Source organism: Camelus bactrianus, chromosome 9, assembly GCF_048773025.1.
Source record: "Camelus bactrianus isolate YW-2024 breed Bactrian camel chromosome 9, ASM4877302v1, whole genome shotgun sequence".
Lineage (NCBI taxonomy): Eukaryota > Metazoa > Chordata > Mammalia > Artiodactyla > Camelidae > Camelus > Camelus bactrianus.
Window position 1 is genome coordinate 53,662,697 of NC_133547.1, and position 20,743 is coordinate 53,683,439.

Sequence of the window (20,743 nt, forward strand, 5' to 3'; positions counted from 1 at the left end):
TAAAAACACATGTCCTAAAGTTCTCCTGCTTCTTCCTCACCCTATCACGCTGCTTTGCCCATTCACGTCTGTGGCATCCATACAAAGCAGGCACTCGATAAATCTTTGCTAAACGTATGAATGTCCAAAGAGTAAAAAAAAAAAAAAAAGTGGCCTTGTAAAAACTTGATATTTAAGATATATGGTGTCAACATGACCTTTCTCTGTATCTATGAGGTCCAAGATACTTTATCAAGAGGCAGCTCCCATGAAAAGGACAGGAGATAGAAGATCATCCCGGCTCTGCCAGATGGCTGTGTCATCTTGGGCAAGTCACTTTACCTCTCTGGGCCTGTTACCAGGAGCTAAAAAATGGAGATACTGATACTGTCCTAGCTGTCTAGAAATTCTCATCAAAGGCTTTGAAAACTATAACATACTCTACACATGTGAGGAAATGTTGGCCTATGACATTTACCTTTAATAGGGAAAAAGCAATCACAGATGAAATAAAGAATGCTATTTACTGCTAGCTCGTTCTAATTCCAGAAGAAAATGCCTATATCCATAGAGTCACTACAGAAATCATCTGAGCAGAATCAGTTGAGGGGAGAAAAGCAGGGTGAAAAATCACTGATTATTTTATTACTTCTTGAGTGACTAATGGAGACCCAGCATATCATGCGCAAATACTGCCTATCCGGATTACACACCACAGAACTAGGAAGAATGCAACGCAGTATGACACAAATACGCTACATCCTGTCATAATTAGGCTTGATTTAAAAGCTGGACACTGATTGCCTCGAGGATATGGACTATTTCTTCCTGTCCCCAGCAAGGAGCTTACCACATAGCAGGCACTCCAAAGTGTCTGCGGAATGAACATGCAATTTTCCCATCTAAATATACTTTGGTCAAAACCCGTAAATCAGTTTTCTAGAAGTCTGGGTCTTCCAGAAACACTTGACTAACTCAGACTGCAAGATTTTTCAGATTTTGCCTGCACAGTGGCAACTCGGCAGACAAGATTTTATCAGAAGCTCCAGAGGCCTGAAGAGGAGAAACTCAAGAAGAGAGAGAACATTATGAAAAACAGAACAAGGGTTTTACCGATACATCTGAGCAGATATCACATACAAGAAGGCAGGGCAGTTCTCTGAATCTGCTCCGACCTGAACTTAGACACGCACGCCCATGTTGGGAAAACACAGTCTTTCCACTAGCAGTATATCAAGCTTTGAAATCACCCGCTCCCAATGGTAGTGTTGTCAAAAAATAGCAGCTCACACTTATGTGAACTCTCAGATGGACCGGGCGCCCGTGAGAGCACATCAACGGGTTAGGCAAGCGAATTCCCTGGCCACTAATAAATAAGGAGCAAAGGGAGTGAAGATGGGCATTTTGGCTGGATTCCAAACGCGAAAACCTGCCTATCCACCTTCAAAATGATGCAAGATTGCAGTTTGTTTAATGTTCATCTTATGTGCTTAATTACCGATAGTGCTTGACTAATTATTTCTTGTTTTGTAGACTATTTAAACAGAGCAGGGAAGCAGCTACATACTTTTGTATGCTCAATGAGGATTTGTAACTCATTTTTGTAATCGCACCATTCCCAGAGGGCTTCATTACAAACACGAAAGAAAACAGGATGCTAAAAGCAGGTGACAGTCTAATTTCCACAGGTACGGGTTAAAACATTAGAGTGAAGTAATGGAAAATAAAATAAAAAATAGCCTTTAGATGTTTCCAACCATGTAAAGTGTTTTCATGTTAATGAGAGAGAAACTGCAAATGCAGCAAAGACATCTCTGTTTGGTACTGGCGTTTTTTCTGACGCCCAAATTGATCCAACATCTCTGCAAGATTATGAAATAAGCCACAAAAAAAGACCTCAGTTTCCTTATTCTCAGAAATATGTGGTTGGCGAGTTGCATATGGCAGCATCAATTTGGATCATCTCTCTGTTTTCACTCTTTTAATATTTTTACCTTATTATCGACATTCCGGTCAGTTGAAACCATTGCACAAGATCTCTAAATGTTTTGAAAAGTAAAAAGCTCAAACTAAATAATAATAATAATATGACAGGCTCTAGAGAGTACAGATTGTTAGAAATTATTTCAGGCATGGAATATTGCCTGTTGGACAGATTCTGGGTGGAGGGGTCAAGAGATCAGTCACTGGTTTTGTTTTTGTTTTTGTTTTTGAGAGTTGACTCCATGTCCAGGACGGTATTAGATGTCTGGGGATGTAGAGGAGAGACTGAAAAACTGAGCCATAATCCTGCCTTTAAGGCATCAATAGACTGGGAGTTTGCAAATGGTGGCCATCAACCCAGTCCTTGCCATGTCTCAAGCTGAGATGCAAGCTTCACAAAGCCCACCTTATCACAGCAACCAGCCCAGCAAGTGCCCCTGGCTCCTTTTCCAGGGGAGGAGACTGAGGTCTCTGACCTTGGAGGCTATGACCCTTGTGTTCCATCTCCTTGACTTTCCTCCCTGGGTTTTTCTGCCTGAACAAATACTCAGCATTATAGAAGTTAGGACTTGTTGCCAGTCAACTTCAAGGAAGTGATTTCAGGAGCATGACTGGGACTGAAGCCAGACTGCTGGGTGTTGGAGGCAAGGGGGACATGGAGGACGTTAAAGAAAAACAGGGAAGACATTAACTGAATCCTTACACGGACCAAGGAATGCGCTACGTTCTTTACACACATGATCTCCTGTTCCCACGGCAATCCTATGAAATCGGTGTTAATCCTAATAGCAGCTAATATTTAAGGGCTCATATGCTTCAGAGAATGAACCAAACCACTTACATATATTATTTCATTGGATTTTCCCCAAACCCTATAAAGTTATGATGATTGATTCTCATCCCCATTTAGCAGAGGAGTAAACTGAAGCTTAGCAAGGTTAATTTGCCCCCAAGTTGTGTCAGTTCCTCAATGTCAGAGCCAAGAATGGAACCCAGAGGCCTTCCTGCAAAGCCCAGGCTTTTCAAGGCCATGCTAGCCCCCCTCGCAGCACTTCTTACGGCAGCTCAGGCAGGCTAAGGCACCTGCCCAAGGGCACCCGGCTGACGGGCTCCCTCCGCCATCTGCCCTCCCGAACACCACGCAGCGCCACTCCCCAGATGAGGACGGCAGCTCGAGAGCCGGGCAGCGATCTTCAAAGCCCCAGCGGACACCTTGTGAGCCAGTACCAGCTATGCTGAGGAAGCGAGAGAGGGCCTTGTGCCCAGGGAGCTTCCTCGCTGGTGTCAGGCACAAATGAGGAAGGAGCCTCAGGAGGCTTGGAAAGACAAGTTTACTTCATTTGATGTCGGAGAGGCAGACAAGGGGAATCTGGGGTTGAACAGAACCGGTTTCAAGTTCCCTCTCGTCCAGTTGACTACCTGCGGGATCTTAGTTCACTTAACTTTTTGGACTGTTTTGCTTAGCTGTAAAATGCACATCAAATGACCTACGTCGCTGTGATAGTGCAAGATGGGTATCATGTATCCAGGGATATTCCTAGATTCATTCATCAGACAAATCTTCAGTAGTTGTGCTGAGCATGAGCTGTCTTCCAGGCCCCAGTGAGCAAAACAGACAAAAATCCTGATTCTTATGAACTTATATTCTACAGGGCAGGAACCAAACAGAAAGCTCACAGAGGTCCGTGTGAATATCTAGATGATGTAATAAGAAATAGACAGCAGGGGGAGGGAGGGAGTGAAAGGGTCACAAGGAAAGGCTTCACTGAGAAAGTGACGTTTGAGAGAAGCCCCGCATTTGGAGAGGAACAGCCCATTGTGTTATGTGAGGACATTCTAGGCAGAGGGAAGAGTAAAGGCAAAGCCCCAGGGACAGGAGCACAGCTGGGATGTTTGAGAAATGGCAGAAGCAGAGGGAGAGGAGATGGAGATGGAGTCAGGTCAGAAGGAGGAGGCAGGCAGGTCAGACACTGAGACCCTCCGGTCCTGTTGTGAAGACGTCGCCTTTTAATCTGCCTGAAATGGAACATAATGAATAAAGTCCTAGACGGATAAAGTAGAACTAACTTTCCTGGCTTCCTCCTCTACCTGGGTAAATTAGAAGACAAGAGAATTGTCTAAATTCAAGACCTTCTTCATTAGTGATCGGAGCTCATGACTCAGTCCTGACCTGGGAGGGCTTTTAAGGAAAAGTATTTGTTGCTGGAAGAGGTATTTAAATGTCCTGGGGCTCTTCACAGCAGCAGAAATAGGAACCACTTAAGTTAACAGGCCAAGTAATAAGACAGTACAGAGGAAACTCACATTTTCATACTTTAAGCCTTAATTTTAAGTAGAGTTATAAGGTTTCCTGTAGGAATTCAGAGTGTTATCTTATTTTATGCCCCAAACTAGGAAGAGCATTCCACTGGGTTTGCCAAGCTGTTAAGATGAATATATCTGTTTGAGCACAGCATAACAGATGAGGTATTTAAGGCATTTTCCTTTAGATTTTTGGTTAATCTTCTTTTAGTTAATTTTCTGAGATAAAATCCAGTTATAAATAACCTGAGGGTACCCTAACTGGGCTGTTCTGAGAATGGCAAATCTTTAATAGCCAGAACTTCTGCCTTTTAGAGATCTCCAGGGGGACAGAGTACTTTGAAAATTATCCAAAGCAAAATAAGTCGAAAGCATTAACAAATTAAAGAGAGTGGGAAAGGGAGAAGAAAGGGGTGAATGAGGGAGCTTCTCTGACATTCATAAGATGGCAGATCTTACCCTTGAAACTCACTTTTTTTAAATAAAAAGTCAAACATTCAACATCTATTTGTTGATGACAAGAGAGAATTGGTGAGTTTCTATCATATGAGAGTAACAGGAAATTCACTCTTCTTTACAAAAGGAAAATGGAGCAAAATCTAGACAAAACCTAAAGTGCAGGAGAAAGAGGATGACCATAAAGAAACAGCCTTTAACAAGACAGTAGGTGTAATCTTCAAAAGTTTTAGAGCTGCTTTTAAGGATAGCTAGTGAAAGAAGAAGAAGAAGAAGGAAAAAAGAAAAGAAAAAAGAAACAGAACCTTCACTGTTCTCCACTGTTACAATGTAAACCAAAATTTATAAAAGGACTATAAGGTAGGATGCACAAGGACGCCATGTAAACCGGTTGAAATATGAATACTTCGTCAGCACAAAAGAGAGTAGGTTGGCTGCCATCCATCTGTAGTGTATATATTAGCACGGAGTCTGTTTATAAAAATAAGAGAGGGTGTGAGGCCCAAAGTGGGCATAACTCAAAACAAAACAAATCTGTAGGACTGGATGAGGGAGGGGGGTTATTCCCAGGTACTCACAGACTAAAGAGCATTAAGAGAAAGAATTGGAACAAGCTTCTACAAAGCAGTGAGAGGCAGGAGAATCATTCAAAAAAAAAAGGAATAAGGTGCCCAGAAACCTGTGAGTCAATAACCCTGTCACCAACTGTGAGATTATCTGGGACAGGCAGAGCCTCGGCTGACAGGCATGTTGAAAGGGTACCCAGAGCTGTAATGGAGCCAGAAATTGCCCCTGTGGCTTAGAAAAACCAAGTCTTGCTTATGGGTTTGCCTCCATCTTCCTTAGCTTCTGTAAGAGGTGGCTGGTGTAACATGATGGTTCTGAGGACCCCGACCTGGAGATAAGGAATCCACAGTCAGGACGATGGGCAAGACCAATTCCATCCAGCCAGGAAAGAGAGGGGAAGAAAAGATTAAACAGTCACCAAAACGTACTCCCCTCTTCATGTAAAGCCTGCTAAGTTGAGTTGCTATTTTTTTTTTTTTTTTAATCTCAGCCTGGCAGATGAGACACTTGAAAATTAGGGAAATACTAATTTGGACTAGACACCCAACAACTCTACTGAGAGAGTAACAGGTGTGGAGAAGGGCTTACAAAGCAAGACGGTTGTCACGGAGGGCAGCACACTGAGGTCTTTAATGGAAATCTTGAGTAAAAGAATGAGAGAAAGAAAGTTGGAACTTATAAAATTCCTACCCTGTGTCCCATGGTTATTTTTGTTAATAATCACTTTAAAAAAGAAAAAGAAAAAAAAAAAAAAAGAAATTTGAGGCTCAGAGAGGTCAATACACTTGTTCAAGGCCACAGATGCCAGGTTGGTGGGACAGCAGTCTCTCTTCTTCACTCTAACTCACTGTCTCACCTCCACACCTGGCTGCTGTTCCTATGTTCTTCTTTAAACAAGGTGGCCATTTCCATAATGATAATTTTAGTAACTGCTTTAATAATAAAATTGTTGAGTGCTTCCCCTGCAACAGGCATTTTGCCTACATCATTTCATTATCCCCACCTCACTTATGAGGAAATCTAGACTCAGAAATTAAGTCATGTTGACATGGTCTCAAGGGGAGGTGTGGGGTGGGATTCGAACACAGGCAGCCGGACTCTGGAGGTTGCACTGTTATCACGTCGCTGCACTGCCTCTGGAAACACTTGTGGTTATGAAGCAAGAGCTCACCTTTCCTTCCTTTTTCAGTCCCTTACTGGGTAGGACATGCGATAGAGCATCTTAGAACACACTTCAAAGGCTGGCTAGAAGGGCTGACATCAGGGGCACAGATGGCTCCCTTCTCGCCAGTTAGCTTTGGAAGAGTGACATTCTGGTTAAGTGCTGAAAGGCCACAGCCAGGGTCACCACGGGACAGAAGTGGGAGAAAACAGGTGGAGTGGCTGGAAAGGCAGCCTGATGATAGCCGTTCCTCTAGAGCGTGCTTCCGGATCCATTTCCTGGTAAACCTCAATCCAGGGTTAAGTGGGACTGTCACCATAGGTCCAAAGTCATCTAAGGGTGAACTGGCTCTTTTGAGGCTGCTGTCACCTGTGTCTTACAGGACTCATCTCAGACCCCTCACGTGCAGAAGCATCAAAATCTGCGGCGGACACAGCCTTGAGCTTCACTGTGCCAACAGTTCAGTTGTTCCCCTCCCCCACCCCCTGTGCTCTGCAAACGTCACAACGAGGCTTAATCCAGGCTCAAGTTCATCCGCTCCCTCCTCCTGCCGCCGTGATAGGGTTATTCAGGAAGTTCAGCAGTGCATACAGGTTACAAGAACGAGGACAAAGCCACGGGGGACGAGGTCCCCTCGCTTCCTGCCTCCTGACAGCAGCTGGGGTTATTATTCCTGGCTGACTCATTTAAAAAAAAAAAAAAAAAGCCCCAGCAATGTTGGAAATTATTATATGCAACATAGAAATGCCATTTATTCAACATTCAACAAATATTTACTGAGTTGCTTCTATGTGCAATTAGGGGTCATGTTTTTGTTTTACCTTGAAATTAATTTCCCTGAAGATTTAACCATAACCAGGAATCTAAGGGACCCTTACTGGTGGGACACTCGAGACTTTTAGGATCTTATTCAGATAGAATTGAGCAGACAGTTTCAGATGTATAAGCACGGAGTAGATGGGGTGGGGTGAGGGGGAGATAAGGAGAGAATGGAGAATTACATGTGTAAAAGATCGGATTTTTTAAATAAAGCATTTTAGAGAGACACTGACGCAGAATCATGAATCAGGAGACACCGTGTCTGTTCTGGCCAGCACCGTGACGGAAAGGCATTCGCGCCTGGACCTCAGTATGAGTATTCTGGAAAATGAGAAGGCAAAAGGAAATGTGTTTTAATGGGCCCTTATGACTAAAATTTGAAAAATGTATGATTCTGAGTTGATATATAGTTTTATATGTAACACTGTATGTTTTCATATATAGAAATATTTACATCTTTAATTGAAAAACATTTTTAAGAGCAAAATTAGTTTATATACATAAAGAATATAGGCTTTGCATGAGATGTATGTCTCTGAAATCTTAAGGAAATTATATTTTCTTTCTTTAAAAAAATTTTCTTTTTAAAAAATTTTTAAATTACTAGATTTTTTTTTTCATTAAAAATGTTTTATTTTAGGGGGGAGGTAATTAGGTTTGTTTGTTTGTTTGATGGAGGCACTGGGGACTGAACCCGGGACCTGGTGCATGCTAGTCACACACTTTACCCCTGAGCTATATCCTCCCCTGGTTTTTTCAAGTTAGTGAAATGTATTAGAACCGCATATATTAAATTTCAAAAAGTTACTAGATATTTTTCTTCTTAATCTTATTTTAATTAAAATGAATTAAATATATACATTTTTAAAAGCTTATGATTCTTAGAATGCACAGACGTGATATGTGTCTATACACATTTTGAAGAGAAACGAGGTCATTGCCATCAACTAAAACAGAAACCACAGTGCTGGATTCATATGGAGAGAAAGTTGAGGGAGTCTATCACCTGCCTTCCAGAAAGCCTCTGCTAAGAGAAGTAAAGGCACTTCCCCCTCCTGTTTGATGTTGAAGTCATGCCCTGTCAAAGCACTTAGACCTGGCTTTCCATGTGCACAGGTGACAGATAGATACTTTGATCAACAATTTGTAGCTGGTGTAAGAAGTCCCCTGGAGGACTGGAAGACCGATCGGTCCGGGAGACTTTGATCTGTGTCATTCAGCTTTCAAGCCCACACAAACACAGACCCCTGAGATGGTGACGGAAAAGACGACTACCATGTTTTCCGAATGTGGCAGCCCCATGACTGTGTGGAAGAGAGACCCTATAAGACAGAAACAAACATACACACGCAAGCTCACTCCAGAGCAAAAGGGTTGAGTCTTTTCTCTGTTGGCTTCTGGCTCTGCTAAGACACTATCTGGGGGCAATTCTTATTGTTGTTTAGAAAATAGAAATCTCCAACTCTGCAGCACTCATTCACCTGAATCAGGGTAGGGAATACACAGTAAGCAGCCCGCACTCCCTGCATCCACAGAAATGCAGCAGAATCCATCATCAGTCACGACCACCTTTCCCAAAACGCTCAGGTGCCGCTTTGAAATCCTTTTCAACACAGCACTTCAACTGGCCGTGTAAACTGACCGGGTTGCACTGTGAAATGAATCCATTTTGCATGCTTGACCTGAACCGTTCCTGGGTGAGGGGAGAGGGAGGGGTGTGTGCGCTTCTTGGGTATAAACCTGTGTTGATGACTATGGTCGGGCTGAATGTAAAATAAAGACTCGTGAAGGATGGAGACATCACGGCTTGGATGCTTGGGTGGGTGGGCACATCTGCAAGTGAGTGAAGATTGTCAAAACCAACCCCTGGCCCTTCCTGGAGATCCTTCTAACCCTTGAGTGTGCCAAAGGAGAGCTCTGTGCTGACTGGTTTCCTCCAGACCAAAAAAGGCTTGGACCCCCAGTGCCCCCCAACCCTAGAGTCCACAGAGCCCTAATAAGACAGCTGATGGCTGCCTAAAATTTATATATAACTTTAATGATCTATACCAGTGTATAGATCATTGCAGTCCCAACTAATGTCATCTAAAGTAAATAGAGGAAAACAGACAGTGGCTATCTCTGAGTGACTTGAGAAACTTGGTTCTACAATCAAAATCTACCAGTCTGAGCCTCAGTTTCCCTATCTGTGAACTGGAGACTACAGTACCTACAGATTATGAGGAGTCACTGAGTGAGACCCTGTATGTCAAGGACTGTACCAAACTTCCAATTCCTTTCTAGCAGGAAGAGTTGACCAAGAATTATGAAAATGTATAAGGGTTGTCAGTTTTTCTTTTAATCAAGCAAAGATGCCCACTCACTTTTCTTTTGTTCCTAAAATTCTAGCTTTCTGAGCAGCCTGGAAGGAAGACTGTTTGGAGTTTTCCTCCTTTCATCCCATCTTTCTTATCACTGACCCACTCCTTCTCATCGTTAGGCAACTTTAGTGAGCCAGGTACATGATGGAACGAGTCCTTCTTCCCGTGCGAACATTTACTTCTCACGGAGCTCAGAGTCAAGAAGGACCAGAACTGGCCTGGTGTAAGAGTCTCTCTAAAAAAAAAAAAAAAAAAAAAAAAAAAAACCCACAACTTTGAAACTTTTGGGCTGTAACATTTAGGCAGCCTGTGGCCAGAGGACAGATTTGAATCTTCAGATCAAAGAAAGAGTTTGCTCCCAAACTTTGATGGCACATGCTTGGCCTCTGAATGTGGTCACCTCCTGACACTCATACTGGAATTGATACTTGAAACACCAGTGATCTGGAGATGGTCCCACCTCGAGGTGCATTAGAGACCACCCCACTTCCCTGGATGGACCATTGCTGGGAAGAGCGGACTCCTGGTCTACGGCCAATAAACCTTGGTCTGCACATTCTACCATTTACCTGGGAAAATAGTGCTAAGTTGCAAGACAGGGCAACAAAAACACCGACAAGAGCTGGCCAGCTCACGGGGTAGCTTGGTGGCCCTGAACACTCAAGCGATTTTGTTCCCCTTCCAATTTCCTGTGCTACATTAACTTTTATTGCTAGCTCAGAGCTTTGGCAACTGGTCCTGATTTTACTAACCTGAAGGACAGAGGAACAAGAGGCACCCACACAGCTGACGTGCAAGAAAAAATCAGCACGGAACGTCTTGATCAGCCTCAGTGTTTTTTTCCCTTGCTACAGCTTGCCTTTAATGAGGGAGTCATAATTATTGCAGGTTAATCGTGTCTCAGGCCCCCAGAGGGAGGGAGGCTGCAATGACCATTTTGAAATCTGGCCATGGCTCCCTCCAGCTGATTCTTGGAGGCACAGCGAGGCACTTGTGAAATTGGAGGCTCGGATTTATGTCATTGCTGTGGTGACTGGCAGAAGGATTCTTGAGTGTTTCTATAATTCACATATTAAACAGAAGTTAAACCAGGGGCTAGATGGAAAAATCTATGTAATGAAAGACAGAGAGACCAGTTTTATCATTGCTTTGAAGAACCCAACTACAATCTGCATTTTGGAACAACCTGGTATGTTTTTGACTCATGGACACTGCGAATGATGCAACTGTGCTTTCCTTTCTAAGTGGAATGCCAACAGCTTCAGCTTAAAAAACATATTATGTTTAAAAACAAAACAATAACAGATACGATTTGTTAAGCACCTATTACAGGCTGCACTTTACGTACTTGCCTCATTTCACCCTCACAGCCATCTTAGGGAAGTAGACATCTGTATTGCCAGTTTGTGGCAGAGGAAACCGAGGGTCAGAGAGTATCCAGAAACTGTCAGAATCCTTGGCCAAGAGGAGGAAGAGTCAGGATTAGAATCAAAGTCAAGGAAAAAGTATGCGCACCTCCATCCACACGTGCACACAATCCCTACTGTGTTAAAATGTGCGATGTTTCTTTTGACCTATTAAAATATTATTTTTACAAAATGGGGTTCAAAAGAAACATCAGAGCAATTCTGTTCCTGTTCATCCAGGACCCAGTGATCATCTGCCACGTGCCAGACCCTGTGCTAGTAAGCCAGTCCTACTCAGAGTCTCAGAGCTGTGGCCCCAGGGCCTCAGTGACCACAGCCTGAACCTACATTCTGTAGGCTCTACCCGGCCTTGTTTGTTAAAAAAACCACATCCTCCAGGTCATGGCACTCATTCAGACACCATCAGTTCCAAGGGGCTACAGAGATGACAGGAAAGTGACCTCACATGGCCACACAAATGGGGAGGTCCAGGGAAAGGTACTGTGGCAAGACGTGGCGGAGTTTTGCTGAATCTGTTCCTTCCAAGTCAAGATCAAATGAGTATTCTCCTTGCTGTTTTTAATCCTGAGATCCTGAGCAGTGTGAAAACTTCAATCGTTAAAATTAAAAAAAGAAAAGTTCTATCAAGTGAAAGGCTCCATTTTGTATCATCTTCAAATATCCTGCATCAAAAATTAATAAAAGGCTTCCTTGATAAGTTAAACACAGAATCACCAAATGACCCAGCAATTCCACTCCTAGATATATACTCAAAAGAACTGAAAATGGGTGTTCAAGCAAAACGTGCCCACAAAGGTCCAAAGCAGTTCTATTCACATTAGTCAAAGGGGGGCAACAACACAAACGTCCATCAATGGATGAAGGGATAAACAAACTGTATACCCGTACAATGGAATATTATTCAGTCTTATAAGGAAGGAAGTTCTGGCACACCGTCCAACTGTGTATGAACCTTGAGAACATTATGTCAAGTGAAAGAAACCAGATACAAGAAGCCATAGATTGACTGACAATGCTTAGGGAACGTGGACATACCTTTTTGAAGGCCCCATTCAACCCACTACAACCCATGACATCTGTGATAAGTTGTTTACAGAGCAACAGAAAACTAATACAGTGACCACGTGTTTACTTACTCATCTGTTGGTTGGTTTGTTGGTTCAACAGGTATTATTGAGTACCCGCCGTGGGTAAGGCACAGTGCTGGGATCCAGGGGTGCTGAGTAAATAAAACAGACTTGACCTTGGCCATAGTAGGACTCACAGGCAGAACACTCACTCTTAGGCCCTCCTCACAAAAGGGAGCCACAAAGTGGAAAGATCGCTCGGACCAAGGCGGGCTTCAAGCAGTGATGCTACATCAGCAGAGGTTAATTGAGGCTGTTGGAGAATCTGATGAAGGACAAAGACCCTCCTTCCAGAGAAGTGCAAATGGGGTAGAAGGTTGCATATTATGTCAGAAAGTTCTAGAACACCCAGGGGCCCTTCTTCAAGGTCCACAGTTAGGAACAGCTGGTTTAGATTCTTGAGATGCCTCTTTGATAAAGAAATCTACCAAAGGGATTGTGTCCTAGAGTACCTACCCTTATCTCTAAGCTAAATCTTAAACTTTGGCATCACCACTGTGATGGTTAATTTTATGTGTCAACTTGACTGGGCCACAGGGTGTCCAGACATTTGGTTACTATGCATTATTTCTGTGTGTCTGTAAGGCTGTTTCTGGTTGAGATTAATATTTGAATTGGTAGACTCAGTAAAGCAGATGGCCTTCCCCAGTGTGGGTGGGCCTCATCTAATCTGTTGAAGACCTGAGGTGAACAAGAGGTAGAGAAAGGAGGAATCACTCTCCCTGCCTCACTGCCTTTGAGCTGGGACACTGTGCTGCTCCTGCGCTTGAACTTGGACTTGGACTAGAATTTAAAACATGGGCACTCCTGCTTCTCAGGCCTTCAGATTTGGACTAGAATTATACTATTAACTCCCCTAGGTCTGGACATCTTGGCCTCCATAACTGTGTGAGCCAATATAATAAACAGATACATACGCACATACGTTATGTATCTCCTACTGGCTCTGTTTCTCTGGAGAGCGCTGACTAACATACTAACATAACCACCGGCCATCAATACTAATGACAACCAAACTGTTCTCAGAACATGGCTACCAGAAAGCAATTCTATCTGTGGACTGGATGTTACAACCTTGACTAGAAAACATGGGACTGTAGAAACATGGGACATTTCGTTTCTTTTCTTCTTTACTCATTTCAACTTCCAGATTTTTTTTAAGAGAGCATGTACTCAACCAACTTTTGAAAAATCAAAGAAAGAAACGAGTTAGAAAAAACCCTGAGGATTCGCACAAACAATTGTTTAAAAAAAAGTGCTATTTATAATATTTACATGACACTTAGAAATACAATCTTTCACTGGATACTTAAAGCTATTAAAAATTCGTGTTCGTTTTTGGTTTTGATAATGTTATTGTCATGTTTTGGGCTTGTTTTGGAGAGCTCTTACTTTATGGTGATGCATAATAAAATATCTATGGATAAAAGGATATACAATGTTTTAAATGTGCATCTGTTAAATGTCAAACATGGTGGAAGCGGGGGATAAAACAAGACTGGCTACATCTAATAGTTATTGAAGCCAGATGATGGGATAACGGGGGTTAATTATACTCTGTCATCTTCTGTTAATGTTTTTACACTTTAAAAAAAATAAATAAGTAAAAGACAGAAGGAGCCACACATAATTCTTAAGACAATATAAATAATTTGATTGATACATAGATAAAACCTGGGAAGAAAAAGAAAACTTCCTTCAGCATTCTACGATGGGTCACTATAACTGCCTAATCTCAGCTGGTTTCCAGACATTTCTCGTGAACATCCCCAGATTTGACAGCGTGGCAGAGAACTAAAGAGCGTGTATTTGGCAGCTTTGCCAGGGAGAACATTTCTTATTGGCATGTATCGTTACCTAAAATTCTATTAACTACTGATACTGTGTTTACTGCCTATCTTCCCTGTGATAATGTAAGCTCTATGGTAGGGGTTCGGGGTTCTTTATCACTGTATGCTACTATGTGGCTGGGAATTCATTACAATATCTTTTTGAAAATTAACCAAAAAGGTTACCTATAAAAATCCTATGTATGTAAGTCATTAGTGCTGCCTACTTCAGCTGTTGGACTATGTCACCAGATTCATTAAGTTCATTATGTAATCGAGCAAGAGAAAAGTGTGTTTTACTTGGAGACCACCTGTTTACAAGTATGTGAAAACAGGAAGTGCAAATACTGTCTTTAAAAAGCAAAAAGGAAATGTTCAATGTTACATCACATTAAATTGTTCCCACACGTTTCCTTTCTTGGAAAGGAACTATCAATAAACTATCAAGTTTTATTTTTCAGCTGTTATGTCCTCTGATACAGGAGGCCACGCACAATTGTTTTAAATGTGGTATCTCTCTCCCTTCTCCCGACTCGAGAGCATTACAGAGGACCGTGAGTTTCAGGGAATGACACATAAGATGCTGAATGCTAAGGTGATCTCCCTAAAACCAAAATGACAGCTACAGAAAAAATTCTAAAATTTACCAGCAGCCACTGGTCCTATGGAATGGGTGCTAATGATAAGAATCAAGTTTTAACACATTCCATTTTAAATTAATTTTTAATACTGAAGAAAAAAAAAAAAAAAAAGCATTCCTCTCCACAAGACCCACTTCTTCCTGGTGAGATCCCCAAAGGGACGCCTGCTCTTTTCTGGAAGGCATCACTCTTCTAATTAATCAGAAATTGCAGGAGGTGGAGGAGGGTGCAGGGGGTGGAAATCAGCAGGGGGTGAAAACACTGGAATTTATTCCTGCCTTTTCCACATCCCTTCTCCCCCACCCTCCCCACCACCGCCGGCCCAATCTAAGTCCCAGCTCTCGGTTTGGGAAACAAACAGATGAAATACATGGAACTGAATCCAAGCCATTTCTGCTTCCCTGCAAGGCAGGCCTGGCCTCCATGTCTCATTGGTACAAGGCCGTTATAGGGTTCAGTCTTTCAGGGGCCACTTCATTGGTTATATTTGTGCAATTTAGATATTTTGCCCTTTATTTTTCCCCTTAATTTCAAAAGTTGAACATGTTACTGGGGAAAAAGAATTCAAGCTGACAGAATTCCATAAAGAAAAAAAATTAAGTTCCCTCCTCCACAGAACCTCCCCACCTCCCATGGTTTCCATCAAAGACTCACCTCTATTAGCTGTGAAAGTCTATCATTCCCATCCCAGATCACATTAGAAGCACATGCAAATACACACACAAACATTCAGGCACGTGTAGAGCTTCGGTTTTTAAAAAAGTGTAATCAGATATGTATTGTCCTGTATTTTGCTTTTTCCCATGGCCAGCCGATATGTCTGTATGCATATCCCATAATATGCGTATTTAGCTCTGTCTCTTTTAATGAGTTTTTTGTTATGCGGAATTTAAAACTGGAAAAATTATAATTCCAACATGACCCTATTGATAAGGATTCAAATTCACAGGTTAAAAAAATACACAAATAAACTAATGCCTGTGTGATGCTAAAAACTATCACTGATTTCTTCTAGTTGGGAGACTACGCACATTTATTCAAACATTTCTGCATTTTCTGGTTCAGAATGGCATTGCTCAATCTATAGATATGTTTAATTTGCACTGAAACTGCCAAGTTGCTCTCCAAAATGACCCCAAGCAATTCATGTTCCTTTTAACAGTGCATGTTCCTTTCCCCTGTTACGGAAAGCTTTTTAGAAAGTCCGGTTATGAGTATGAGTCAAAGTTTCACTGTAATTTTGCTATGAGGAAAAAGGCCTCTGGTAGATCAATCCAAAGATTCACTCTTGGTGGAGACACTTTACAGGGAAAGGGAATGATAATAGAGTCCAGTGGTAGGCTAGGTACCAAAAGAAAGGAACATTTGGTTGGAGGGACCTGGGCTTTTGACTGACAGTCAGCTGCCTAGATGGGTGACTGATTTTTCAGAACAAGTCTTAATCCCATTAAAGTTTATCAGAAAATTGCTTAAGCAATTTATCAGGAATGGGGCTGTGAATCACATTATGCAAAAGGTTCTATTCAACACCAGATTTGGGACAACTTTTTTTTTTCTAATACCCTTTTATACTCTATAAATACGTTCACCAACAGGGAGGTTATCTGTCTTCACTTCCGTCATTGCCATGTTGCAGAGTGGTTTCTCACTGTTTAATTTCCATTTCTGTGAAGTAACAGTAAGGTTGAGGCTTTTTGTCTGTGTGTTTGTCAGTTTCCTTCAATGAATTTCTCGTTTACTGACTTCTCATTTTTCTATTGGGAGGTTCACATTTTTATTTTTTATTTGCAAAAACTCTTTGCATATTTGGGGTAGATTATCTAAGTATGTATGTGTGTGTACATACATGTACATGAGTACATATGCATATATTTTTTTTTCTACTCAATCTCTTAAGATACTAAACTTGAAAAAAAAATCACTTATTTATATGTCAGTTTCTCTCTGGAAGAGAGTTACTCCATTTCTACTTTAATATAAAGTCACTGCAGTCATGCCTTAAAGCCTTCAGAGCCTCTCCATCCTCTGTAAACTGACTCCAGGGCTGTTGCAAGGCCCCTCACCATGGGGTCGCTGCCGAAATCCTTAACATTATCCTCCATCACTTGGTCCTGGCCCTTTGCGCCCCAACAACACTATTTCTAGTGGCCCTCAGAGACGGTCTATTTCCTCCCTGCATCTCTCTCACATGCTGATCCCTCTACAACATGTTTCCTGGATATTTTCCCCCCTTAAAAAGCCCCTGTTTGTCTTCTCTCTCTTCTGGAAGAAACCTTCCCTCATTACCTGCCTAGCCTCACCAAAGTGGCATTAGTCACTCCCTCTTGGGTACCTTGTATGCACCTGTTTTTCCTACAAAGCTCATTTTATTTGTCCCCGGGTCCATCTGGAGGACATGGAGTTCCTTGAGGGTAAGGAGTGAGCCCTGTTTTTCCTATACCACCTGAGCTTAACACAGGACCTGACTAATCCAGGATGGAAGCCTAGTCAATAATGGTTGAATGGATAGAAATGTCTGTTCTGATACACATCTTGAGGGAAGGAGTCATGGCGGGGGAGCCGCAGGACCCATTTTTCCTCCATCTTCTGCCAACAAACAAAAACACCCTTCAACCTCGAATGGATCTGATATTGGGAGAGAGCACAGGCTGTCTTCCCTGTTTCGTTAGCTCGGTCTCCAGAATCTGATGGGCTGTACCTCTGCGCAGGAAGTGTTAACACAAACATCATCCAAGTGCTCGGGGAAATTTTATTGTCTGCCAGATTTACAAATTGGAATCGATCTTCATTCAACCAGTTTCGCCCAAGTTTCTGCGAAGTGAACACAGCAAAAGATAGGTGCCTTTCAGATCACCTGTGATTAAACTCACTGCATTTGTCTTCAAACAAAAGTGTTTTTTTTTCCTGCCCGCAACATATAATTTTAGTCAGCTAACACTAAATTAGACACCCACTCAGATTTATTATGATAAGAACATTCAGTAAGCTAATTTCAAGATGATGACTCCTATAAATTCTTATAATTTATTATTTAGTACTTTGGTTTTTAATCATTAAGTACGTGAAGACTTTGTAGGTCAAACCTGTATTAATGAAGACAGTAATCTATTTTTCAAACTCTGCTCCTCACCCACCTTTCAAATTGTAAATTAACAGAAATAGATTTAAACACACTTGTAAGAACAAAGGCAATAATTGGGGGTTGAGGGGGACATCACCCCCAATTGCCTAATTTTTCTAGGTAGATTGTCAATCATAGTCCCGACTTATTTAAGACACATCAAGCTGATTCTTTCAATGAAATAATGGAGTCCAAACTTAAGAAGGCATTAGTTCACTAAGAAAATAAAACCCGTAACCTACATTTAAAGTTTCATTAAAAAACAAAGCTGTTCAAATATTAGCCAACACAATTTCATTAGGTTTTAATCTTAACCCAAAGCAGCAATTTTTACTGCTTTTCTGTGAAGTGTTACAGCTTTCGAGATGCAGGGGCAGGAAGTAAAATATTAACTAAATAAATATTTTAGAGAGCTACCGATGTTATCTAAATGAGAGGCTGCTTTATCTTCCGAATTCATTGCCAAATTAGAACTTGTTTCATGATAATTTCAAACATTCAGTGCTAAAAGACTTAAGGGTTTTATTTTGCCGAACAAAAGGGATGCTTTTTGATCAACCGCATGCAAACAATAAAGTTACTGGCAGGGTAATGTCTTTTCATTTTCCCCTAAAATAAAATTAATTTTTATTATGATGTAATACAAGCCCATTGTAGGCAATCTGAAGATAGAGTAGAAAGAAGAACAATGTTCACTATTATCATTTTAACTGAGAAAAAAGTACCAGGATACAAAATGAAGTAGGATTTCAGCCGAGTCACTAAGAGGTAAAAACAATCATGTATATGCTGAGAAAAATCTAGAAGGTTCTATAACCAAGTGATAACAGCGGATATCTTTAGGAGACGGTACAACACACAATGTTATTTTTCATTTCCTCTGCTCATTGTTTAATGTAATATTCCGGAAGTTCCTTCAGAAATAAAAAGACATATGTTTGCATTCATACTATTGAAAGGATTTTAAATTACATCAGTGTCTGAATCTTCGTATGATAGAGACATAGTCAGTGTCCATTTTACCGGAAGACTTACTCTTGGGAGTGTTTCTACTGAATTATCACCCCGAGGACTGCTCATGGCATCTCTCACTGCAATGAAAATCTCCCTGGGCTATACATATACACTCACAAGCTGGGCTTCAGAACAGGAGGCCAGCTACATACATCCACACCATGCTTTCAGAGTGCGTGCTAAATTACTTTAGAAGTGTATTTCCTCCCCTCCTATCCACCTGGGGAAAGATGAAGTATTGTGGCATTTTAGAGAAAATTCTTGATGAGAAGAACATACAATGATTCTGACTCATGGTTGGAAGGATTCACGAAGGATGGAGATCAGGAAGGGGGTTTTAGTAAACTGGGTTATAGAAAGTCTACTAAAACTGGATTTCTGGATTTCATTTGTCATTCACTAAATAAATAAGAGTAATAAGAATCATGATTCATATTAATAATTACTACGTGTTTGCCTTGGCTATGTGCAGCACCGAATTAAACACCTTACAGATATTTACAAGTCCCCACACAAGCTGTATGAAATGGTCTCATTTTACAGATAAGAAAACCGAGACACAACATCACTAATTATCCGTGTGTAACCTGAGGCAAGTCCATACTTGGTAGAGCTGAGATATAAATTGCACCATCTGACTCATTTCCAAGATGCTTGTTAATCATGAGGAGAAAGAAGCCTGCCACCAACAACCTTTTGAGAAAGTGACAGATGTAGGGGGAAAATGAATTTATTAACTGGTAGAAGTTTCCATCCAAAAATGTGTAATTGTTAAAATCGTGAAACAGGTAAAAACATGTAGGCACTCCTAACTGTTGAGCTCTTGGATTATTTATCCTGTAGGTACTGCAAGTAAGCCCTGCACTAATACTGATGAGTAATATCACCACCACCTCCAAGTTTAGAATCTTCTAAATGATAATAAGAATTTAATATTTCATACAGTTTTGGTAGGTCAAGCACTGAGGGGCAGTTTAGCTGGTTGGTTTTAGCTGAAGTTATCTGAAGGCTTAACTGGGCTGGAGGATATATTTCCAAGAAAGCATCCTCACCATGGCTGGCAAGTTGGTTCTGGCTGTTGGCTGGAGGCTTGAGTCCCTCATCCTGTGGGCTTCGCCAAAGGACTGCTTGAGCGTCCTTACAACATGGCATCTTACTTCCCCCACAGCAAGTGATCCCAGAGAAAGCAAGGCAGAAGTTTCAGTGTCTTTTGTCACTGAGTCTCAAGAGTCATGCTCTATCATTTCTCCCCGCCAGTCTTGTTCCGAGTAGATGGGGACTCCACAAAGCTCATGAAATCCAGGAATGCCAGGGTCCTTGGAAGCCATCTTGGAGGCTGGCGATGACAGGATCTCTTCTCCCTTTGTCTAGACAGCCCCGGGAGCCAGGAAGTAGTTACAGCTGCACTCTCACATAAGCAATGAAATGAATTCAAAGTGGGTCAAATGGGAGAAGGCAAAGTCACTTTGAAGAAATACAAGGACACCTGGTCCAAGTTGCCCTGGATTACAGGACCAGTGATCCAAAGGATTTGAAAAGTTCTATGTTTCAAACAGCTGGGGAAAAGAGAAGCAGACAGGTTTGGAAAACTCTATGAGGGGCTCCAAAAAAGGTCGTGGTGATAAGGCACAAGACAGATGGGAAGAGTGTGAGTAATATTATTTGATAAAATGTGAGGAAGGGGAAAACTCCAATATTTAAAAAATTACTATGTTATTTGTGAAAATATATTAAAAATTAATTCTGACATGAAAACTTTTGAACATTTCATCTACATCCCTTAAAATGTACAAACTGGGCAAAAAATTGGTGGGGGGATCTCCTCAGGAACATGAAGAATCACTTTGTATTTGGAGCCGTCTGGTATTCTGAGACTCTTAGGTTCAATAAATACGTCTTGAGCACTTTTATATGCCTGGCACTGTCCCAGGTCAATGGATGGGTTCATGAATGACAA

General features: G+C 41.6%; 1 protein-coding gene across 2 annotated transcripts in view; it reads right to left on the reverse strand.

Annotated features, from left to right (window-relative positions):
• The window catches only part of WWOX (WW domain containing oxidoreductase), a 902,472-nt gene that overhangs the window by 286,307 nt on the left and 595,422 nt on the right, over window positions 1–20,743 (reverse strand). The window contains exon 9 of one of the 2 annotated variants that reach the window (XM_045505235.2): window positions 17,124–17,462. The exons of the other annotated variant lie outside the window; for it this stretch is intronic. Within the exon in view, the coding sequence (XP_045361191.2) occupies window positions 17,139–17,462 (324 nt within the window). The 3' untranslated portion in view covers window positions 17,124–17,138. Of the gene's footprint in view, window positions 1–17,123; window positions 17,463–20,743 lie in introns of those variants that run through there. 2 annotated transcript variants of the gene reach the window in all.